Source organism: Scyliorhinus torazame, chromosome 21 (assembly GCF_047496885.1).
Source record: "Scyliorhinus torazame isolate Kashiwa2021f chromosome 21, sScyTor2.1, whole genome shotgun sequence".
Classification (NCBI taxonomy): domain Eukaryota; kingdom Metazoa; phylum Chordata; class Chondrichthyes; order Carcharhiniformes; family Scyliorhinidae; genus Scyliorhinus; species Scyliorhinus torazame.
The window spans coordinates 67,431,753-67,457,120 of NC_092727.1; the positions used below are offsets into that span (position 1 = coordinate 67,431,753).

A 25,368-nucleotide genomic window follows, 5' to 3' on the forward strand; every position below is an offset into this window, starting at 1 on the left:
ACCTCCCACTAGTACCTCATGTGCAACTCTCAACACCTCCTGTCTATAGCCTACCGACAATACTACTTGATGAACTTCTGCCCACTTTTCATCCGGCTGTATATGTAAAGGTCTCCATTTTCTCATCAAGACATTACTTTTATGGTGATAACACTCTGGTATACAAGCAGATTTCTCTTCCGTGTATGCTTTCTGATATATCCGTTTGGTTTCTACATCTTTTTGTTGTAACTCCGCCAATTTTCCTGAACTAAAAATATCCGCCTCATCCGCCACCTATTCTTGTTCTTTTTCAACCATCTGATCAAAAATCGTTTCTGATAATTGCACTTCAACTTCATCTTCACTCTTGTCTTAACCTGTGACCTTGTCACTACACAATCCGGAAAAGTCCCAGGATATTCGGTCTTCAACACTTCAGTTGTCTGATTTTCCACTGGCTTATCAACCACAGTAGGCATCACTCCCACCTGCGATCCAGATATAACATCACCCAAGATAAACTGTATTCCTGGACAAGATAGTTTCTCTATTACTCCTACTACACTTCACCACTCTTCACTGGACTTTCCAACCTTACCTTATATAATGGAACACTACTCCTCTCACCCTGAATTCCACATATTACCACCTTTTCTGGCAACATTCTTCCCAAACTACGTAACTCCTCATCTCTTATCATTAAAGATTGACTAGCTCCCGTATCTCTTAAAATTGTGACTTATTTCCTGCTCCTCCTGATACACATGAGTAAACTTTATCCACACAAGTAAATTCTGTAAAGAGATCTGGCACCTTCTTATCAATCACCTCTTGATCAGGCTGCACAATCTTTTGCACCTCCTTCGCTTCACTTGGGCTTTCCTTTACCACTTTAACAAACCCCACTGTCTTATCCTGTTTTACCACATCAGCCTTCCCAATGCTTTTCTTCAACCACCAACACTGTGACTTTACATGGCCTAGTTTATTACAGTGAAAACATTTGAAACTTCATTTCTTTCCACCCTCCTGGATTTATTTTTTAATCTGAGGTACACTCTTCCTTATTATCTCTCATCAGGTCACCTTTACCTTTACCACTTGAGCATTTCTCATGTCCCCAGTTTCTATCCCTCACAGGCTGTCGGAAACCTAGCTTTGATTTATGAACTAATTCATAATCATCTGCCATTTCTGCTGCTAATCTCGCAGTTTCAACCCTCTGTTCTTCCACATGAGTTCTCACTACATCAGAAATTGAATTTTTAAACTCCTCCAAAAGTATAATACCTCTGAGAGCTTCATACGTTTGGTCTATTTTCAAAGCCCTTATCCACCTATCAAAATTACTCTGTTTGAGCCTTTCAAACTCCATGTATGCTTGACCAAATTCTTTCCTTAAATTTCTAAACCTTTGTCGGCTTCAGGCACTAGTTCATATGCACCTAAGATTGATTTTTTTTCACCTCCTCATACGTCCCAGATACCTCCTCCGGTTGTGATGCAAACACCTCACTAGCCCTACCTACCAGCTTTGTTTGAATCAGTAATACCCACATGTCCTGTGGCCATTTCATTTGTTTAGCTACCTTCTCAAATGAAATGAAAAAGGCTTCTACCTCCTTCTCATCAAACCATGGCAATGCTTGGACATATTTAAATAGATCCCCACCAAGCCTTCGACTATGACGCTCTTTCTCACTGTCCTCATCACTATCCTCCAACTGTACTTTTCCCTTTACATCAATTTTAACTGACTGTTATGTTTCATCGCCATCTTCTGAAGTTCAAACTCTCTCTTTTTCCCTTTCCTCGCTATCGTTTTTTGTTCTGCTAGGGCTATTCTTTCTTTGTTTCTTTCCTCTCTCCTTTTCTTTTTCCCCGATCTGCATCTCTCTTTCTCTTTTTCTCTCATTGCACATTCAAGCTGCTTTAATTCTTTTTCATGTTCACATTGCTTAATCTGCAAATGGATCATTGCCATTTCTAATGAGCCAGACTGTATCTCAGGCAACTTTAAATGCTAAGCCACCGCCATAATTACCTCATCTTTTCGCATTTTATCAGGTAATGTTAACTGTTTTTGCCAAATCTACCAGTCTGCTTTTAGTATCTGTCCGTAAGGTACTGCGTGTGACCGTCTCCACCCCCAAAAACTTCAGAGCCTCTGAAAGAGCCATTGTCCACAACACACTCTCCACTTAAACTAGAATACCACATCTGAAAAGCAACCACAATATGCTCACCCCTCACTGTCTTAAGTTCACTAAGCCAATCCAGTAGATAGACTTGTATTCCCCTCGAGCCCCCAATTTGTTATGGGCCAGGGTTTAGAGAACCCCAAAGTGTATCATGGAGTTCAGCTGACCCACAACTTTTAATAGATTGTGGTATTCTGAGCACACGGCCCACTCTACAGGTGTGGTACAGCAGAAATGGAAAAGTATTTTTGAAAGCAAAACAATGTTTATTCTATGAACTCAAGTTAACCTTTTTCAAACATACAGTGAACACCTTAGCAACCATCAATTCAAATACAACCCCCAAAGAATACAACACTAAGTAATCCTTAATAACTTCCCAAACAACATCCAGAAGACAGAAGAAGCACCTCTTAACAGAAGCACATTAGGTTTACATTCACTACTGAGAACTTTTATAATTCTGAATTCATCAAATGATCAAGAGATAGTCTTTTCATGGCAGAGAGATTAACAGTTCACCTGCTCTGCCTGGCTTCAGCTCCAACACTGAAAACGAAACTAAAACATACCCTGCAGCAAACAGCCTAAAACGAAAGTAAAATGCTGACAGACAGCCGAGCTCCACCCACACTCTGACATCACTGATAAACACCCATTTCTTAAAGATACATTTCTTAAATACCCATTTCTTAAAGGTACTCTCACATGACAGTAGAGAGTTCGCCGGATTCCGTCGGAATCTCTATCGGTCTGGCATTTTGAACGGGCGGCCTGATCCCAAGGTCCAGCGGCAGGCCTCCCTGCCCCCCCACAATGCTAATCCTGCCCCCCCCCCCAATCCCAACCGTCACCCCTGTCTTGAAAGCTCAAGGACAGTTCAGGCAGTCTGGTGAAAAATCAAAAGTCTTAAAAGCAGTAGCTAGCTTTTACAAGTGTCAGAGGCTTACGCCAAAGCCAAGTACACTTGAAAGGGCTTCAAATCCCCTGACAGCCTTTGAAAGGCAATCTTCCATTCAATTTCACATGCAATGATTGGCATTTTTATTGGTGCAGTCACAGGTGTTTGGTGGATTGTTTATTTACCTTCCCCTTTACACATGAATGTATCTCCATTACCCTGCTTTGATGCTAACCACAATGTTTAGAAATACTCTTACTATGATTGACAACGTCTAGCCATGTCAAAAGCAGCTAAGTAGTTTCTGCTGTGAAAAAAAAAAAGTAGCAGCTGCTGCTTGAAAGACTTTTGTTTGAGGCAGCAGATGTTAGGAAGGCGAAGTGAAAATGCTGTGATTTGCACTATACTTTCTGGACTGCTCTTCAGCCTTCAGGCTGACTTGGCTAATCTTGCACCATTGCCCACCAGGTGGAGTTCCTGATGAGGGGGCCAGAGCATCATGGTGAGGTGGGGGTTAGACTCTGGCTTAAAGCCTGTTAATTGCATGCATATGCATGCTTTAATTTACATATTCCCACTGCACAGGGAAAGTTGTGCATGCTGCCGCCAGCTGGGGATCGGAGTCTGGGCGGCGAACCTGTTTTTTGGGAGATGCTCTATTCTTCGCCAGAACGGGATTCCCGATCGGAACCAAGGGAAATTCCCAGCCCTTGTGTTTCTAGATACTATTTTCACCCTCATACCCAATTGCTAGGTATACATAGAGTTTTCTGAATGATATTCCTCTCCATTCCAGCTATACCCAAAGAGAGAAAATGAGGGGGAGTGATAACTCTCTATATCTGGCACTATTCCAGCTGTGTGTTTCAGTGATGTTTTTCAAGGTCTAGAGATGGATCACCTGCTATCTTGACCATGAAGGGTCAGGGAGACGATCAAATAGGACCAAAATAACTTTTGTTTATTGAGTTTCTTAAGTTAAAGGATTACCTTAATTTATTGCTATGTATCAAACATTTCATGAAAGTATTAATTTACTGGTTTAATAGTGTGTGTGTTACTATTTAAGTTAGCAGTAAGTATTCTAATCATTTTTATTCACTGTTAGAACCCATGGTTTCGAAAATCTCGTTACAAAGCTGGGAAAGGGAAGAGAATGAATATTGGAGGTGGAGGACTAGGCTACAGAGAACGTCCAGGGCTGGGCGCAGACACCTCCGTGAGTAAATGATGTTTTTGGTGTTGCTGCCATCAATGAATATTCTTTAGTTGACAGTAGTGCTGTCAGTGTCACATTGGAACTGCTGGCTTTTTACTGCTGTATACAAATACGAATGAGCCAGTGTCTTGAAAACTACCATTAACCTTATGTTCTGTCTAGGACTGTTCCAATTTTTTTTGGATAAGTTTCTCCAATCAAATTGAAGCCAAAAATGGAATAAACTAGATTAAAAATAATGTTCCATTTTCAGTCTTTAAGCTGCAATTGAGATGGACTGTTACTCAATCCTTTTTAAAATCTGTTGATTATGGTTTTACATTTTAGCAACAACACAACAAAATTACAAAATAAATTGATTGATTGATTTGATTTATTGTCACATGTACCGAGGTACAGTGAAAAGTATTGTTCTGCGTACAGTCCAGACAGATCGTTCCATACATGAAAAAAAATCGGACATACTGCATGCATGATGTGGAGATGCCGGCATTGGACTGGGGTGAGCACAGTAAGAAGTCTTACAGCACCAGGTTAAAGTCCAACAGGTTTGTTTCAAATCACTAGCTTTCGGAGCACTGCTCCTTCACCTGAGGGAAGATGTATTAGCAATTTTGAAAAGCCTGAGGGTCGACAAGCCCCCTGGGCCAGATGGGATATATCCGAGGATTCTTTGGGAGTCAAGTATTGAGATTGCAGAGCCTTTTGCTTTGATCTTTGGGTCCTCACTGTCCACGGGGATAGTGCCAGAGGACTGGAGAATGGCGAATGGTGTTCCTCTGTTCAAGAAAGTGAATAGGAATGACCCTGGTAATTATAGGCCGGTTTGTCTTACTTCGGTGATCGGTAAGCTAATGGAAAAGGTGCTGAGGGATAGGATTAATGACCATTTGGAAAGATGCAGCTTAATCCAGGATAGTCAACACGGATTCGTGAAGGGTAAGTCTTGCCTCACAAATTTATTGAATTCTTTGAGGAGGTAACTAAGTGTGTAGATGAGGGTAGAGCAGTTGATGTCGTATACATGGATTTCAGTAAGGCGTTTGATAAGGTTCGCCATGGTCGGCTCATGAAGAAAGTAAGGAGGTGTGGGATAGAGGGAAATTTGGCCAATTGGATAAGTAGCTGGGTATCACACAGAAGACAGAGGGTGGTGGTGGGTGGAACATTTTCTGACTGGAGACCATTTACCAGCGGTGTACCACAGGGATCAGTGCTGGGTCCTGGGGCAGCATGGTAGCACAGTGGTTAGCACAAATGCTTCACAGCTCCAGGGTCCCAGGTTCGATTCCCAGCTTGGGTCACTGTCTGTGCGGAGTCTGCACGTTCTCCCCGTGTGTGCGTGGGTTTCCTCCGGGTGCTCCGGTTTCCTCCCACAGTCCAAAGATGTGCAGGTTAGGTGGATTCGCCATGCTAAATTGCCCTTAGTGTCCAAATTGCCCTTAGTGTTAGGTGGGGTTATGGTGATAGGGTGGAGGTGTGGGCTTGGGTAGGGTGCTCTTTCCAAGAGCCGGTGCAGACTCGATGGGCCGAATGGCCTCGTTCTGCACTGTAAATTCTATGAAATTCAATGATAACTTTCGTCCTCTGCTATTTGTGATTTTTATAACTGACTTGGAGGGGGCTGAAGGGTGGGTCAGTAAATTTACTGATGACACCAAGATTGGTGGAGTAGTGGATGAGGTGGAGGGCTGTTGTAGGCTGCAAAGAGACATTGATAGGATGCAGAGCTGGGCCGAAAAATGGCAGATGGAGTTTAATCCTGATAAGTGCGAGGTGATTCATTTTGGTAGGACAAATTTGAATGTGGATTACAGGGTCAACGGCAGGGTTCTGAGTAATGTGGAGGAATAGAGAGATCTTGGGGTTCATGTCCACAGATCTCTGAAGGTTGCCACTCAAGTGGATAGAGCCGTGAAGAAGGCCTATAGTGTGTTAGCGTTTATTAACAGGGGGCTTGAGTTTAAGAACCGTGGGGTTATGCTGCAACTGTACAGGACCCTGGTGAGACCACATTTGGAGTATTGTGTGCAGTTCTGGTCACCTCATTATAGCAAGGATGTGGAAGCATTGGAAAGGGTGCAAAGGAGATTTACCAGGATGCTGCCTGGATTGGAGGATAGGTCTTATGAGGAAAGGTTGAGGGAGCTGAGGCTTTTCTCATTGGAGTGAAGGAGGATGAGAGGCGACTTAATAGAGGTTATAAGATGATGAGAGGGCCAGATAGAGTGGACGTTCAGGGACTATTTCCTCGGGTGGATGTCGCTGTTACAAGGGGACATAACTATAAGATTCAGGGTGGAAGATATAGGAGGGATGTCCGAGGTAGGTCCTTTACTCAGAGAGTGGTCAGGGTGTGGAATGGACTGCCTGTTGTGATAGTCGAGTCAGACACTTTAGGAACTTTCAAGCGGTTATTGGATAGGCACATGGAGCACGCCAGAATGACAGGGAATGGGATAGCTTGATCTTGGTTTCGGACAAAGCTCGTCACAGCATCGAGGGCCGATGGGCCTGTTCTGTGCTGTACTGTTGTTCTATGTAAATACATAAAGAGCAAGAATATTTCTAAGGAGTCGGGCCTATTAGAGATCAAAAATGTAATTTGTGTATGGAGGCAGAAGACATGAGCATGATTCTAATGGGTACTCTGCACCTGTCTTCTCAAAAGAGAGGAACAATAGGCAGCACGGTGGCGAAGTCCCAGGTTCGATCCTGGCTCTGGGTCACTGTCCGTGTGGAGTTTGCACATTATCCCCATGTTTGCGTGGGTTTCACCCCCACAACCCAAAGATGTGCAGGATAGGTGGATTGGCCACGCTAAATTGCCTGTTAATTGGAAAAAATTAATTGGGTACTGTATATCTATTTTTTTTAAAAGAGAGGAACAATGCAAATTTTATAGTTGAGTTGGAGGAATGTGAAATCTTGGATTGGATAAACAAAGAGGGAGTAGGAAGGTGTTTAGCATCTTTCAAAGTGAATACATTGCCAGTCCCAGGTGCAATGTATGTCAGTCTGCAAAGTGAAAGATGAGAAGAAATAGCGGTGGCTCAGATCACCATTTTCCAATCCTCTCTGACTACAGATTTGGGGCCAAAGGTCTGTAGGGCTGATGACATTGTATTATTGTTTAAAAGGGTGAAAGAAACAGATCAAGTAATTCAGGTGTGTGATGAATGGAGGAAAGTGTTATACATAATATTTTATATTTGTCGTAATGTTATTAACAACCCTGGGTTCGGTGAATCTCCGCGCTCGACAGGCCGAGTGTCCGCCGAGTCGCGCCGTCCCGAGTGTCCGCCGAGTCCCGCCGCCGTGGTTCACCTGTGGTCCCACCTGGTGGGTCCTTGGCGTTCTAGCTGCGGGGGCCGTCCTGGAGGGGAGGTTTGGTGATCCGACTCCAGGTGGGGTCATTACATCATCCACGTTGGCCAGGCCCGCAATCGTTGGCTAACGATCAGCGGGCATGCTCATTGGGGGGGGGGGGGGAATGTTCCTCTGCACCAGGTCACTGTAGGACTCCGCCATGTTGCGCAGGGGCCGGTGTGAAGACGGCCGCCGCGCGCGTAACTGTAGAGCCCCGCCGGCAGCCAGATCTGCGGGACGCATGGCAGGGCCCTGCTAGCCCCCTTGAAGACTAGGAAAAAGGCCGGAGTGATTCTCGCCCGCTTTCCAGCGGGCATGGGACTTAGTCCCAGAAAGGAGAATCCCGCCCACTGTTTTGATTTAGGAGGATTCCTGGAGTGTAGATAATTTGAGGGATTATGTTTACTCCTAGCTATGCAGGTTATGGGACATCTTAGTGGGCGTAGACTGGAGAATGTCTTATACTTGGGATACAGATTATGTAATTAATGGGAAGGGCCAGGCCTGTGTCATTTTTTCAGTTTTGCCATAGGATTTCAAGTTGAAAAGAACTGTCTTGACAAGACACAAGAATTTTCAGGTTGTTCCTGAAAGTGTGTCTTTCCAAAGGTCTGCACTGAAAAGCAAGTAAACCTGATTGTCAACTTTATTTATCAATGGCATTTGGACTATATTGGGTTGCTGTGGCTGGTGTTGCTGCGGATCTTCTACAGCTGTCTGCTGCGAAGGAGCAGCTTCTCCAGTTGTTTATATATGTTTGTGGTATATTTGGTTGTTCATTTTCACCTTGTACAATCGAGGTGACAACTTCTCAACACAAGTCCGAAGTTGCCAAGTGGGTTAACTTTTGAGTGCATTGAATGTTTGCACTCTGACTGGCTCTCAATTCTCAACTCGTGCAATGACCTGGCAGCTTTATCAAAGTGAAATTTGACTTTCTGAGTTAATTTTAATTTTGTCACTCACATTCCTGTTATTACTTCTGACTTCAGTAGTATTTTAGCTATTAAAAGAGTAGTTTGGGTGAGACATTAGTCTCTGAACTGGACTATCTCCATGCCTTCAGTCGGTGTGTTTCTCCACTCTAAGATTGTCTTATACACATCTGTGCCAGATATATTCCATTTTCTAATGATCCCTTCGGAAATTTTCACTGCTGCCTCAGCCTTTCCATTTGACGGGAGTTAGTGCAGAAATGACATGTGGTGCTGATTTTCCCCAATGGTTTTGGTAACGTCTGGATTCTACAGCCATCAACTGAGGGCCATTGTCACTCAACAGAATGCTGGTAATGTCATAAACGATTGAAGTGAGTTGTCAGTCATTGTGCAATCTCAATGGTGGCTGTTGACATCAGCTTGTCTTAACTCCCAATGGTCTGTTCTCAACAGTGGAGATAGTCAGTTCCAAAGAACTTCAAGCTTCATCCATAGTCTGTCTGGGGTGTCATGAGTGGCTCTTTAGCTTGGTAACTTGATACTCATTTATAGACATTGCACTGACTGATATGGTCCTTGATCTCACTTCTCTTCAGACTAGATTTAATTTCTTAATGGTTTGCTTGGACGCTATTCCGCATCTCTTTAGGGATGATGACTCCTAGTTCCTTTGTACAAGATGCCATCTTGGGTCATCACTTCATCCCTGCATGCCCAATACTCCCTTATAGCAACAGGTACGACTTAATCATTCTTTTATCACTACATCCTGCAGGACTAGGGCAGTTGCATCTCGTTACGTAGTTCACTTGATCTGAGCAAAATGCTTGTCTGTCAGGTCAATGCCCCTGCTGGGTTGATGATTTTCAGAGCTGTTGCTTCTTGCTGTATCTGGTAGATTTCACTCTGTACCAGCAGCAGTAACTTTCTTCAAAAAGGAGCACAGCTCTTGACAGCCTGTCGGTGATGTACATCGACTTCCCCGATTGTACTTAATTTCCAAATGATATCGCTGCAAATGAGTAACATCCTTTGTAGACACTTTGAAACAAGTAGAAGTGGTTTGAGAAAGATTCTTTAAACTAGCATGTAGTCAGACTCTACCGTCAGTTTGTTCCTTTCAAACAAGTACTGTTAAAATGTGTGACAACAAATACAAATGCCGGGCATTCTTTCTCAGTCTGTGTGACAGTGTTTGGTTTGCGTGAATGCTCTGGATGCAAACATAACCAGTTGGCCTTGCTGCATGAGGCTGCTCCAAGTTCTGTCCCGCTGTCACCACACCTCAGTGTGACCTCATTGTTAACACCCCAGTGTTGGCATTGTTGTCACTACTTATTTGATATGAGTGAAAGCTGCTGCTTGTTCTGTGCCCCAATACCACTGAACATCTTTGGAAGTGAGATTGTGTAGAGGTTGACACAATGATGACAAATTGGCAAGAACTTTGCTGGGTAGTTCACAAATCCACAAATCGTTCCAGAGCCTTCGCATCCTTTGATTGCTGCATCTCTGCTACAACTCTCATCGTGTCAGGATCAGGGCGAACACTTTTCACTGTCAGTAAACAGTCTGTCAGTGTGACTTCAGTCATCTTTGGTTGCAGTTTTTTCTGATTCAACTACAGGTTCATCTGGCGAGCTCTCTGCAGCCTCATTAGATTCTGATCATGGTCTGCGATGGCTTCATCCATCATTTCTCACATCCATAGATTAGCAGGTCATTTCTGCTGGCCAGATCGCTTCTACTCCTGGAAGATCTTTAATTGTCTTGTGCTGTCGTTGATACTCTTCTGGAGCAGTAGAAATGCCAAATGGTATCCGCGACCATCGGTACCACCCAAATGACATCCAGAATATAGTCGGAAACTACTGCTTTCATCGAACTTCACTTGTCAGTATCCATCCTTCTCATTCAGGGTAGACCTTTGCCATGGAAAGTCGCAGCAAAATCTCTTCTGTAGTTGGGATGGAGTAGTGAGATCTCTTTAAAGTTCAATGAGATCCTTTGATCTCTGCACACTCCGCTGTCCAGCTTGTTTTGCTGCTACCATGCTGCTAATCTACTCAGTGAGAGTTATCACTTTCTTAGTTACTCCTATCTTTTCAAGTTTCTCTATCGTATCGTTCTGGCTGGACTTGAGGGGAGCTGGAACTGCCCTTGGAAAATGCTGAGTTGGTTTCACTCTCATTTACTTCCAAGATGATATTCAACAGGAAGATGTCCAAGACCTGTGAAAACATCTCAGTCATTTTTTAGGATTTGTTGAGCAGTCTGGTTTTATGCTGTGTGAAACACTGCAACCTTCTAGTACTTGAAGGATTACCAGTCCAAGCTTTCGACTTGTTTCAGCTGCAATGAATACATTTTGCTGTGTCCATTATTCTGAACTGCATATCTACTTTCTTCCCATTGCATTGGGGTTTCAACTTAGTTTGCCTTCCTTGGGGTAAGTAGGGTGGCACAGTAGCAAAGTGGTTAGCACTGTTGCTTCACAGCACCACGGTCCCAGCATCGATTTGCGGCTTGTGTCACTGTCTTTGCAGAATCCGTACGTTCTCCCTGTGTCTGCGTGAGTTTCCTCCGGGTGCTCCAGTTTCCTCCCCCAGGTCCCGAAAGACGTGCTTGTTCGGTGAATTGGACATTTTGAATTCTCCCTCAATGTACCCAAATAGGCGCCGGAGTGCGACGACTAGGGGATTTTCACAGTAACGTCATGGCAGCAGTGTTAATGTAAGCCTACTTGTGACACTAATAAAAGATTATTAATGTTCCATCTTATAGCCTCAACTTTACCTGTGGCTTCATTGTTGGGACTTTCAAAGACCTTGAGCAACTTCACACAGGTCTTTAAAGCTCATGATGTTGCTCGGAGCATCAGTGCCTGTCTGACACTTCACGTTAACTTGATGGTCTCCTTCTACAGTCATCATTGCAATCTTCACAATCCATTTTTCCCCCTCTAGACTTGAGGGCACCAGTCTGTTCTCGGGCGCCAGGTTCACCTTCCAACATCATAATAATTTTTATTAGTGTCACAAGTAGGCTTACATTAACACTGCCACGAATTTACTGTGAAAATCCCCTAGTCGCCACACTCCGGCACCTGTTTGGGTACACTGAGGGAGAATTCAGATTGTCCAATTCATCGAAGCAGCACGTCTTTCGGGACCTGCGGGAGGAAACAGGAGCACCCGGAGGAAACACACACACACTGGGAGAACGTGCAGACTCTGCGCAGACAGTGACCCAAACCGGGAATCGAACCCGGGTCCCTGGCACTGTGAAACAACAGTGCGAACCACTGCTCTTGTGCCGCCCATCACTCCTGAGAACATGTTTTTTAGCTAGTTTTTTCTCTTTCCAGCAAAATACTTGTGTACAAAGTGATTCATCTTCTTGCAGTCAGAGCATGACTTTCCCCACACTGGACCTTTCTTTGTGTCCTCAATATTTACATGCAGTACTCTGGCTATCATCTCTCCGCTGGCCCTTCTACAAATAGTTATTCTTTTTCTCTATTGTCTTAAGCCTCATCATTATTTGGTCGACACAATGACATAATGGTTAGCACTGCCGCCTCACCGCTCCAAGGACCCGGATTCTATTCCGGCCTTGGTTGACTGTGTGGAGTTTGCACTTTCTCCCTGTGTCTGTGTGAGTTTCCTCCGGTTGCTCCGGTTTCCTCCCACAATCCAACGGTGTGCAGATTAGGTGGATTGGCAATGCTAAATTGCCCCTTAGTGTCCAAAGGTTAGGTGGGGTTACTGGTTTACGGGAATAGGGTGTAGGTGTGGGCTTAAGTAGTGTGCTCTTTCAAGGGCCAGTGCGGACTCGATGGGCCAAATGCCCTCCTTCTGCACTGTAAATTCTATGATTCAATTCTCCCATCAGTGCTCTGCAGCTGATTGACCGCTTCTGCACATGTCAATATCTTTCTTTAGAGAAAGTTTCTCTTTGCTCAGCAGATGTGCTGTTATGGCAGGATCTGTTGTCCGAAGACAATCCTATCTGATCAGATCATCCTTCAGTTGCTCAAACGCACAAGATTCAACTGGATATATCAGTGCAGTCACAGACTAATCAATGTTTCCCCCCTTTCCTGAATTCTGGTGTTGACCGAGGGCCACAGCAAAGACGCTCCCGCACAGCCACAAAATCACGGCTTTTTGGAGGGGGTTTTCCCGGGGAATTTAAAAAAAAAATTTAAATTCCTTAGGCCCCGTGAATTCGGCCCTGCCCAGGCCCCAAAGCTCCGATCCACGGAGCTGGAGAGGGGGACAAAAAGGTGAGCTGCACGTGGAGGAGGAGTGGGGATCGCTCCGAAACGGCCTGAAAGTCTGAGCACGAATGAGAATTTGCTATTGTCAGTCCGAATGAAATGATCAATCGAACACCAAGTCACTTCAACGTACGTTTATTCACGGCTGGGCCTGCACCACTGTACTTCGGGGAGCACAGCAGCAAGCCAATATCAGTACATTTGACAGTAGCTTATATACAGTATAACACTCTCTCTTTTCTGAGGACGGCCCGCCTTAGAGGCCCAAGTTAGGAACACTTTCTGTTGCTCTCAGCTAAATTATTATGCTCTCAGCTAAATTATAATTATCTTTAAATGAGGAACCCATTCCCTCATCTGCGTCCTATTATTGCCGACTGTCTGGTGCAAAAGCAGAAGCGATTCATCTCGAAAGTCACGTACACAGTTACAAAGCTTCGACATTCCATTTCCCATCAAGCTCTATTCTATCTTGATTTGACATTCTATTTCCCATCAAGCTCCGATTCAACCTTGAGCCAAACTCTCACGGAGAGGATCACAAGGACAAAATAAGATTTTTTTAATTCAACCTTCCTTGTTCCTCTCCTGCAAATTTTTTTTTTTAAAGGAAAACCTTTTTAAAGGGGGGAAAAAAACTTTCAAAAAAAAAAAAAAGGAAGGTACAGACAGAAATATGCCTCCAAATAATAAATTGAGGGGACGGCGAGATGTAAGAAGGAACAGCGGCGAAGGAAAAAAGGAGCTGCAGCCGCGCAGGCAGACGACCCCACGGGGCAAGGCGGAGGTTCAGGCGAATCAGGAAGCGGAAAAGCTGGTGAGTTGAGCAGGAACCGGATGCGGAGACCATCTCCCCCCCACCCCGCCCGCACACGGGGATGAATGGAGAAGCCTGCTGAGAACAGAAATAAACGCCATAAAGGAGGAGATAAAAACGGAGATAAACGCCATGAGGGAGGCACTCAGGACAGAGCTCCACACAATGATGAAGGAGATGCTGGCTGAGACAACAGAAAAAATGCAGCGAACCATCAATGGCCTGGAAAGGAAGGTGGAGGTGCAGGAGAATACTATTCAGGAGTTGGAGACGGCCGCCTCGGACCAGAGCGACAGGATGGTAACTCAGGAAACCGTGGTGAAAAGGCTGGTAACCTAAGGGGGAAAGCGGAGGACCAAGTAAATAGGTCCAGACGGCAGAATGTTAAAATAGTGGGTCTGCCAGAGGGGATGGAGGGCAGCGATCCAACAGGCTACATCACCCAAATGCTGGGCAAGCTAATGGGAAGGGAGAAGTTTCCAAACCCCCCCCCCGGAAATCGACAGGGCGCACAGGTCGCTCCGACCCAGGCCCAAAGCCAGGGAGCATCCCAGAGCGATTATCGTGAAGCTGCACAGGTTCCAAGACAGGGAAAAAAATCCTAAAGTGTGCCCGGCAGACGAAAGCGCACACGTGGGAAGGGAAGACCATAAAGGTGTACCAGGACATTGGGGCGGACCTGGCCAAAAGAAGGACTGAATTCAACAGGGCCAAATCAGCACTCTACAAAAGTAATGTGAAATTTGGGATGTTATTCCCGGCCAAACTCTAGGTAACATTTGAGGGGAAGGAGCTGTTTTTTAACACCCCAGCGGCAGCGGAGGAGTTCATTAGAGCAAACAAACTGGGGGAGGGACAGCCACAACGGCCATCATGAAAGCGACGGGGAAGGAAAAGAAAGGATGAATCGGAACAAAGAGCAGCGGGCAGACCGCAAACAGAGACAATAAGATCACGAACTGTACACACATGTTTGGTGCACTGTGCGGGACTGTGCTGACTCGTTCCCGGGCTCGTTGCACCTCTCAATGCAATGGGGGGAGCGAAGCAAGGTGAATGAGGGTGAAAAAGGCGGACCGGAGGGCGAGACGAGGGCTAGCAAAAGGATGGTAAAACAGGACCAGAACAGGGCAAGTGCTGGGAAGGGGGCCACCGTGCTAGCTAGGAGGGCTAACACGGGTGGGCAGGAAGAAAGGAGGACCGCGGCGCGCTTCTCAGGGGAGAGGGAGCGCCTGGCACAAAGAGAAAAAGAGAAGGGGGGGCAGGGCTGAAGGGGGGGGGGGAAGAACACCGGGGGGGGGGGGGGGGGGGAACAGAGGAACAGGGACTAAGTGGGGGGGGAGTCGGGGGAGAGCGCAGAGCAAAAGGGAAGGGTGAGGTAGATAAGCAGCACGAACACCGGCCTCAGCAGGCATGGAGCAGGGCGAGGAACCAAGACGGTGCCACAAACAGCCACTCGGGAGGGCTTCAGGACGAAGGGAGACCCTGGAGTGCAGGGGCGCAGCCACGTGACGTACACACAGCTGGCAGCCATGGTGGGTGCCCCCTGGACAAAAGGAAACCCCGGAGCCCTGGGGCCCGACCTTATGGTGAGAGCGGTGACCGCGGCCATTTTGTACGGCCCCCTAATGAAGGGATACCCCGGAGGGCAGGGGCGCATCCACCAGGTAAGTATGGGAGACCCCACAGGACCGGGGGGTCAAAAAACCCCCATCAGGGTTGTTACCTGAAACGTAAGGGGACTCAGTGGCCCGGTCAAAAGATCCAGAGTCTTCACCCACCTAAGAAGCCTGAAAGCAGACATAATCTACCGACAGGAGACGCACCTGAGGGAGAAGGACAGATGGCTGGTAAGGAAGGGCTGGGTGGGACAGACATACCACTCATGCTACGGGACGAGGGCTAGGGGAATAGCAATATTAATTATTAAGAGGACGAGGTTCACGGAAACCAAGACAGTTACGGACCCAGGGGGACGGTACGTCATGGTCAGCGGTGTCCTGGAAGGGGCACCCGTCGTACTGGCAAATGTGTACGCTCCCAACTGGGACTACACAGAATTCATAAAGAAGACCATGGCAGAAATCCCCGACCTTGACACACACCGACTTATCATGGGGGGCGACTTCAACTGTGTACAGGACCCACTGACCGACCGATCAAATCCCAGAGCAGTGAAAAAGACTGACATGGCTAGGGAACTAGGAGCATTTATGGAGCAGATGGGGGCGGTGGACCCATGGAGGTTCCTGCACCCGGGAGAGAAGGAATTTTCATACTTCTCACAAGTTTGCACTGAGTGCTGAATTTGGTGCATTTGAGTGCTATAGTGAGAGTTTGGTGACTGAGGGAGTATAAGGCTTCATTTTTATCTAAAGTCTCGTCTTTCTTTAATTTATTTAATGAACTGAAAAGTTGCTGTTTGGTTTAGAAGAAGGTGAATTTTCAATCAGCTTTAAACAAAGCTTCTACTTGTAGGCACTTGCAGCTGGAGCTTGTTAATTAGTTAATTGGATTAGGTCAGTTTTCAGAGGCTAGATTCACAGTATAAAAGTGATCCCCCTACAGTGCAGACTTTGTTTGCAGTGAGTGCTGAATTTGGTGCATTTGAGTGCTATAGTGAGAGTCTGGTGACTGAGGGATTGCTGAATTTGGTGCATTTGAGTGCTATAGTGAGAGTTTGGTGACTGAGGGAGTTAGGTGAGGAGGGAGTAAGGTGCTCCTTTCATTTTGTTTCCTACATTTCCGCAAAGAGTGAGAAGAGAGCCAGGAGTTTACCGAGAGTGCAGCTGACTGGGAGCAGAGTCGGAGGGCGGAGATCCAGTTGGTCCACAGGGCAGCTATATTCTGTAAGGTAAGAGGGGATGGAGGCTAGGCCAGTTGCATGCTCCTCCTGTAGGATGTGGGTGGTGAGGGATACCACCGGTGTCCCCGCTGACTATACCTGCGAGAAGTGCACCCAACTCCAGCTCCTTAAAGACCGTGTTAGGGAACTGGAGCTGAAGCTGGATGAACTCCCGAATCATCCGGGAGGCAGAGGGGGTGATAGAGAAGAGTTACAGGGAGGTAACCACACCCAAGGTACAGGACAAGAATAGCTGGGTTACAGTCAGTGGGAAAAAAAACAGGCAGACAGTGCAGGGATCCCTCGTGGCCATTCCCCTTCAAAACAAGTATACCGTTTTGGATGCTGTTGGGGGGGGGGGGTGACCTACCGGGGGAAGGCCCTAGCGGCCAGGTCTCTGGCACTGAGTCTGGCTCTGGGGCTCAGAAGGGAAGGGGGGTGACTAGAAAAGCAATAGTTGTAGGAGATTCAATGGTTAGGAGAATAGATAGGAGATTCTGTGGTCGCGAGCGAGACTCCCAGAAGGTATGTTGCCTCCCGGGTGCCAGGGCCAGGGATGTTTCGGATCGTGTCTTCAGGATCCTTAAGGGGGAAGGTGAGCAGCCAGAAGTCGTGGTGCACATTGGTACCAATGACGTAGGTAGGAAAAGAGGTGTGGAGGTAATAAATGAGTTTAGGGAGTTAGGCTGGAAGTTAAACGCCAGGACAGACAGAGTTGTCATCTCTGGTTTGTTGCCGGTGCCACGTGATAGCGAGGCTAAGAATAGGGAGAGAGTGCAGCTGAACACGTGGCTGCAGGAATGGTGTAGGAGGGAGGGCTTTAGGTATTTGGATAATTGGAGGGCATTCTGGGGAAGGTGGGACCTGTACAAGCAGGGCGGGTTTCTTCTGAACCAGAGAGGCACCAATATCCTGGGAGGGAGATTTTCTATTACTCTTCGGGAGGGTTTAAACTAATTTGGCAGGGGAATGGGAACCGGATTTGTAGTCCAGCAACTAAGGTAGCTGATATTCAGGACGCCAAAGCGTGTAATGAGGCAGTGGGGAAGGGAACACTGACAAAGGAGAGTACTTGCAGGCACGGAGATGGGTTGAAGTGTGTATACTTCAACGCAAGAAGCATCATGAATAAGGTGGGTGAACTTAAGGCATGGATCAGTACTTGGGACTACGATGTGGTGGCCATCACGGAAACCTGGATAGAAGAGGGGCAGAAATGGTTGTTGGAGGTCCCTGGTTATAGATGTTTCAATAAGATTAGGGAGGGTGGTAAAAGAGGTGGGGGGGGTGGCATTGTTAATTAGAGATAGTATAACAGCAGCAGAAAGGCAGTTCGAGGAGTATCACCCTATTGAGGTAGTATGGGTTGAAGTCAGAAATAGGAAAGGAGCAGTCACCTTGTTAGGAGTTTTCTATAGGCCCCCCAATAGTAGCAGAGATGTGGAGGAACAGATTGGGAAACAGATTTTGGAAAGGTGCAAAAGTCACAGGGTAGTAGTCATGGGTAACTTTAACTTCCCAAACATTGAGTGGAAACTCTTTAGATCAAATAGTTTGGATGGGGAGGTGTTTGTGCAGTGTGTCCAGGAAGCTTTTCTAACACAGTATGTAGATTGTCCGACCAGAGGAAGGGCAATATTGGATTTAGTACTTGGTAATGAACCAGGGCAAGTGATAGATTTGTTAGTGGGGGAGCATTTTGGAGATAGTGACCACAATTCTGTGACTGTCAGTTTAGTAATGGAGAGGGATAGGTGCGTGCAACAGGGCAAGGTTTACAATTGGGGGAAGGGTAAATACGATGTTGTCAGACAAGAATTGAAGTGCATAAGTTGGGAACATAGGCTGTCAGGGAAGGACACAAGTGAAATGTGGAACTTGTTCAAGGAACAGGTACTGCGTGTCCTTGATATGTATGTCCCTGTCAGGCAGGGAAGAGATGGTCGAGTGAGGGAACCATGGTTGACAAGAGAGGTTGAATGTCTTGTTAAGAGGAAAAAGGAGACTTATGTAAGGCTGAGGAAACAAGGTTCAGACAGGGCGTTGGAGGGATACAAGATAGCCAGGAGGGAACTGAAGAAAGGGATTAGGAGAGCTAAGAGAGGGCATGAACAATGTTCGGCGGGTAGGATCAAGGAAAACCCCAAGGCCTTTTACACATATGTGAGAAATATGAGAATGACTAGAGCGAGGGTAGGTCCGATCAAGGACAGTAGCGGGAGATTGTGTATTGAGTCTGAAGAGATAGGAGAGGTCTTGAACGAGCACTTTTCTTCTGTATTTACAAATGAGAGGGGCCATATTGTTGGAGAGGACAGTGTGAAACAGACTGGTAAGCTCGAGGAAATACTTGTTAGGAAGGAAGATGTGTTGGGCATTTTGAAAAACTTGAGGATAGACAAGTCCCCCGGGCCTGACGGGATATATCCAAGGATTCTATGGGAAGCAAGAGATGAAATTGCAGAACCGTTGGCAATGATCTTTTCGTCCTCACTGTCAACAGAGGTGGTACCAGGGGATTGGAGAGTGGCGAATGTCGTGCCCCTGTTCAAAAAAGGGAATAGGGATAACCCTGGGAATTACAGGCCAGTTAGTCTTACTTCGGTGGTAGGCAAAGTAATGGAAAGGGTACTGAAGGATAGGATTTCTGAGCATCTGGAAAGACACTGCTTGATTAGGGATAGTCAGCACGGATTTATGAGGGGTAGGTCTTGCCTTACAAGTCTTATTGAATTCTTTGAGGAGGTGACCAAGCATGTGGATGAAGGTAAAGCAGTGGATGTAGTGTACATGGATTTTAGTAAGGCATTTGATAAGGTTCCCCATGGTAGGCTTCTGCAGAAAGTAAGGAGGCATAGGATAGTGGGAAATTTGGCCAGTTGGATAACGAACTGGCTAACCGATAGAAGTCAGAGAGTGGTGATGGATGGCAAATATTCAGCCTGGATCCCAGTTACCAGTGGCGTACCGCAGGGATCAGTTCTGGGTCCTCTGCTGTTTGTGATTTTCATTAATGACTTGGATGAGGGAGTTGAAGGGTGGGTCAGTAAATTTGCAGACGATACGAAGATTGGTGGAGTTGTGGATAGTGAGGAGGGCTGTTGTTGGCTGCAAAGAGACATAGATAGGATGCAGAGCTAGGCTGAGAAGTGGCAGATGGAGTTTAACCCTGAAAAGTGTGAGGTGGTTTATTTTGGAAGGACAAATATGAATGCAGAATACAGGGTTAATGGTAGAGTTCTTGGCAATGTGGAGGAGCAAAGAGATCTTGGGGTCTATGTTCATACATCTTTGAAAGTTGCCACTCGAGTGGATAGAGCTGTGAAGAAGGCCTGTGGTGTGCTAGCGTTCATTAACAGAGGGATTGAATTTAAGAGCCGTGAGGTGATGATGCAGCTGTAGAAAACCTTGGTAAGGCCACATTTGGAGTACTGTGTACAGTTCTGGTCGCCTCATTTTAGGAAGGTTGTGGAAGCTTTGGAAAAGGTGCAAAGGAGATTTACCAGGATGTTGCCTGGAATGGAGAGTAGGTCTTACGAGGAAAGGTTGACGGTGCAAGGCCTTTTCTCATTAGAACGGAGAAGGACGAGGGGCGACTTGATAGAGGTTTATAAGATGATCAGGGGAATAGATAGAGTAGACAGTCAGAGACTTTTTCCCCGGGTGGAACAAACCATTACAAGGGGACATAAATTTAAGGTGAATGGTGGAAGATATAGGGGGGATGTCAGAGGTAGGTTCTTTACCCAGAGAGTAGTGGGGGCATGGAATGCACTGCCTGTGGAAGTAGTTGAGTCGGAAACATTTGGGACCTTCAAGCAGCTATTGGATAGGTACATGGATTACGGTAAAATGATGTAGTGTAGATTTATTTGTTCTTAAGGGCAGCACGGTAGCATTGTGGATAGCACAATTGCTTCACAGCTCCAGGGTCCCAGGTTCGATTCCGGTTTGGGTCACTGTCTGTGCGGAGTCTGCACATCCTCCCCGTGTCTGCATGGGTTTCCTCCGGGTGCTCCGGTTTCCTCCCACAGTCCAAAGATGTGCGGGTTAGGTGGATTGGCCATGATAAATTGCCCTTAGTGTCCAAAATTGCCCTTAGTGTTGGGTGGAGGTGTTGACTTTGGGTAGGGTGCACTTTCCAAGAGCCGGTGCAGACTCAATGGGCCGAATGGCCTCCTTCTGCACTGTAAATTCAATGATAATCCATGATTAATCTAGGACAAAGGTTCGGCACAACATGGGCCGAAGGGCCTGTTCTGTGCTGTATTTTTCTATGTTCTAAGTGCACAAGGTATACACCCGTATCGACTTCTTTGCAGTGGGGAAATCGGTGCTTCCAGGGATCACGGGAACGGACTACTCCGCGACCGTTATCTCTGACCACGCTCCACACTATATGGATGTAAGGTTGGAGACAGGCCGTGCCCAGCGCCCCACATGGAGGCTGGACACGGACCTCCTGGCCGACAAGGCCTTCTGTCAGAAAACATCCCGGACCATCGGCGACTACGTGAGTAACAACCAAAACGGGGAGGTCTCACCCTCCACGTTCTGGAAGGCACTGAAGGCCATGATCAGAGGAGAGATCATAGCCTACAACGCAAGCAGAGATAGGGAAGGGAGGGTGGCCAGGCAACAACTGGTGGACTCCATTCTGGAAGTCGATAGAAAATACTCCGAGGCCCCGGCCGTAGGGCTGCTGGCGGAGAGGAAAAAGCTGCAAATGGACTTTAACCTGCTATCCACTCGGAAAGCAGTGTACCAAATCCGTCAGACACGGGGGACCTTCTACGAACACGGAGACAAGGCTGGCCACCTATTGGCTCACCAGCTGAGAAAGCAGGCAGCCACAAGGGAAATAGCGCAGGTAAAGGATAACAGAGGCAGACTGGTAACAGAACCAAAGGAGGTCAATCGGGCATTTGAGACCTTCTACCGGGGATTGTACACCTCCGAGCCCCCCCAACGGGGACGCGGGGATGAAACTGTTCCTAGACGGACTGGAACTACCAGTTGTGGGGAAGACAGACGGGCGGAGCTGGAAGCACCGATAGACCTGGGAGAAATCATGGGGAGCATCAGCTCCATGCAGGCGGGGAAGGCACCGGGACCCGATGGATTCCCGGTGGACTTCTACAAAAAATTTGCACCAGTACTGGCCCCACACCTAAGGGACATGTTCGCGGACTCACTGGCAAGGGGCACCCTGCCCCCAACGCTAGCGCAGGCTACAATTTCACTGATGCCCAAAAAAGATAAAGACCTGACGGAATGCGGATCATACAGACCCATTTCACTGCTGAACGTGGATGCGAAAATACTCGCAAAGGTCCTGGCCAAAAGGCTGGAGGGCTGTGTGCCAGAGGTGGCCGCAGATGACCAAACTGGCTTTGTCAAGGGTAGGCAGCTCACAGCGAACATCAGGCGGCTGCTGAACGTAATAATGACCCCCTCTGGGGAGAGAACACCAGAGGCGATCGTCTCCCTGGACGCAGAAAAGGCCTTCGACAGAGTCGAATGGAAATACCTCCTCGAGGTACTGGAACGGTTTGGGCTAGGAGTGGGGTTCACTGCCTGGGTGAGGCTCTTGTACAACGCTCCCAAAGCAAGCGTCCGAACTAACACCACCAGCTCTAAATACTTCCAGCTGCAGAGAGGAACAAGACAGGGCTGCCCCCTGTCCCCGCTCTTGTTTGCTCTAGCCATCGAACCCCTGGCGATAGCCCTGCGGGACGCGAAAAGCTGGAAGAGAATCCGGAGAGGAGACAGAGAGCACAGAGTTTGGAACCTTCTCGGGCTACAAACTTAACCTGGGCAAAAGCGAGGCATTCCCAGTGAACCCAAACGGGAGGGAGAGAGCTGGAGGGGCTCCTGTTCAAAACAGCCCAGAACAGATTCTGCTACCTGGGGATCCAGACAGCCAGAGACTGGACACAGATCCACAAGTGGAACCTGACCAGTCTGGTGGAGGAAGTAAGAAGAGACCTTCAAAGGTGGGGCTCACTCCCACTCTCCCTGGCGGGGAGAGTGCAGACGATCAAGGTGAACAAACTGTCAAGGTTCCTCTTCCTGTTTAGATCCATTCCTATCTTCATCCCCAAGGCCTTCTTCCAAAACGTAGACAGTCTAATCTTGGCGTTTGTGTGGGGGGGGGGGGGGGGTTAAGAACCCGAGAATCCCAAAACAGACACTGCAAAGAAGGAAAATCAAAGGGGGCTTGGCCTTATCAAACCTACAATACTACCACTGGGCAGCAACGGCAGAAAGAGTGAGGGGATGGGTACAAGAACCTGACACAGATTGGGTACAAATGGAGGAGGCATCCTGTAAAGGAACGACCCTCCGGGCCCTGCCCACAGCAGCACTCCCATCCCCCTCAACAAGATTCACAACAGGCCCAGTGGTAGCGGTCAAGCTGAGAACATGGACCCAGCTCAGACAACACTTCGGGATAACTAAAATGTCCCCCATGGCACCCATCTGCGGCAATCACAGATTCCCCCCAGCCATGCTAGATACCACCTTCAAAAAATGGAGGCGGGACGGGGGCACATTGACGGTCGGGGACTTCTACGTAGGGCACAGACTGGCGACACTCGACAAACTGACAAGGAAGTGGAGGCTAGCAAAAGGACAGGAAATGAGACACCTCCAAATAAAACACTTCCTCTGCAAAGAGACAGTGGGGTACCCTGGGGCCCCAGAAAGCACACTACTAGAGGACCTGATAGGCACAAGCAACGAGAAGGGGGGGCTATGTGGGAAAATCTATGGACAGCTACTGGACAGAGCCTGCACTCCACTGGACGAGACCAGACAAAAATGGGAGGATCAGCTGGGGACAGAGGTAGGATGGGGACTCTGGAGCGAAGCACTGAGCAGGACGAACTCCACCTCCTCCTGCGCAAGGCTAAGCCTAATGCAGCTCAAGGTTCTGCACAGAGCGCACCTGACCAGAACCCGAATGAGCAGGTTCTTCCCGGAGGTGGAGGACAAATGTGAACGATGCCAGAGGGACCCGGCCAACCACACCCACATGTTCTGGGCTTGTCCCAAACTTGCTGGATTCTGGACAACTTTCGCCAAGGCAATGTCCAAGGTTGTGGGGCTGAGGGTGAATCCATGCCCAATAGTGGCAATCTTCGGGGTATCGGAGCAGCCAGAGTTACACATGGGGAAGGGGGCCAACGCCCTTGCTTTCGCTTCCCTAATCGCACACCGGAGAATTCTGCTCGGCTGGCGATCGGCAGCACCACCCACAGCTGCAGACTGGCTCGCTGACCTCTCGGAATTTCTCCACCTGGAGAAGATTAAGTACGCCACCCGAGGGTCAGAGGAAGGCTTCCTGGATACTTGGGGGCAGTTTGTCGGTCTGTTCCAAAACCTGTTCGAGGCCAACAACGAGGAGTAACCTAATAAGAATTTTTTTAAAATGTTTTTATTACTAAAACACCAAGATAGATGAGTTACCAAAAAAGTGGGGGGGGGATGCAGGGAAACCACGAGAGATGATTCCACTCTGTCCGGTCCGGAAAATAAAAGAAAAGCACAGCCGAAGCCGGGGTGGGCGGCGGGGGGCTGAACAGGGTAGGGGGTGGAACCATAGACCGATCCAGAGGGCAATGAAAGGCACGTAGGGTCAGTTAAACAAAGGACAAACTAAACCTCTGTATAATAAAGAAAATTAGCACAGGTGAGAAAAATGTGATGTGTATATATACAACTGTTTATAAATATGAGGTGGAGATGCCGGCGTTGGACTGGGGTGAGCACAGTACGAAGTCTTACAACACCAGGTTAAAGTCCAACAGGTTTGTTTCGATGTCACTAGCTTTCGGAGCGCTGCTCCTTCCTCAGGTGAATGAAGAGGTCTGTTCCAGAAACACATATATAGACAAATTCAAAGATGCCAAACAATGCTAGGAATGCGAGCATTAGCAGGTGATTAAATCTTTACAGATCCAGAGATGGGGTAACCCCAGGTTAAAGAGGAGTGAATTGTCTCAAGCCAGGACAGTTGGTAGGATTTCGCAGGCCAGATGGTGGGGGATGAATGTAATGTGACATGAATCCCAGGTCCCGGTTGAGGCCGCACTCATGTGTGCGGAACTTGGCTATACGTTTCTGCTCGGCGATTCTGCGTTGTCGCGGGTCCTGAAGGCCGCCTTGGAGAACGCTTACCCGGAGATCAGAGGCTGAATGCCCTTGACTGCTGAAGTGTTCCCCGACTGGAAGGGAACATTCCTGCCTGGTGATTGTTGCGCGATGTCCGTTCATTCGTTGTCGCAGCGTCTGCATGGTCTCGCCAATGTACCACGCTTCGGGACATCCTTTCCTGCAGCGTATGAGGTAGACAACGTTGGCCGAGTCGCACGAGTATGTACCGCGTACCTGGTGGGTGGTGTTCTCACGTGTAATAGTGGTATCCATGTCGATGATCTGGCACGTCTTGCAGAGATTACCATGACAGGGTTGTGTGGTGTCGTGGTCACTGTTCTGAAGACTGGGTAGTTTGCTGCAAATAATGGTTCGTTTGAGGTTGCGCGGTTTGAGGTTGCGCGGGACAAGCGCTCCGTATACACAGGATCTGCTCAGACGAGGAGGAGCGTAACAGACATCTACAGACGTTGAAAGATGCCCTCGTACGAACGGGATATGGCACTCGACTCATCGATCGACAGTTCCAACGCGCCACAGCGAAAAACCGGACCGACCTCCTCAGAAGACAAACATGGGACACAACCGACAGAATACCCTTCGTCGTCCAGTACTTCCCCGGAGCGGAGAAACTACGTCATCTTCTTCACAGCC

General features: G+C 47.6%; 1 protein-coding gene across 3 annotated transcripts in view; it reads left to right on the plus strand.

The window, feature by feature from the left end:
• Positions 1-25,368, plus strand: part of LOC140398332 (ATP-dependent RNA helicase DDX42-like) — a 213,141-nt gene that overhangs the window by 180,679 nt on the left and 7,094 nt on the right. For all 3 annotated transcript variants that reach the window (XM_072486909.1, XM_072486910.1, XM_072486911.1), the window contains one exon: positions 4,193-4,303. In XM_072486909.1, coding sequence (XP_072343010.1) covers positions 4,193-4,303 — 111 coding nt within the window. The remainder of the gene's footprint in view (positions 1-4,192; positions 4,304-25,368) is intronic.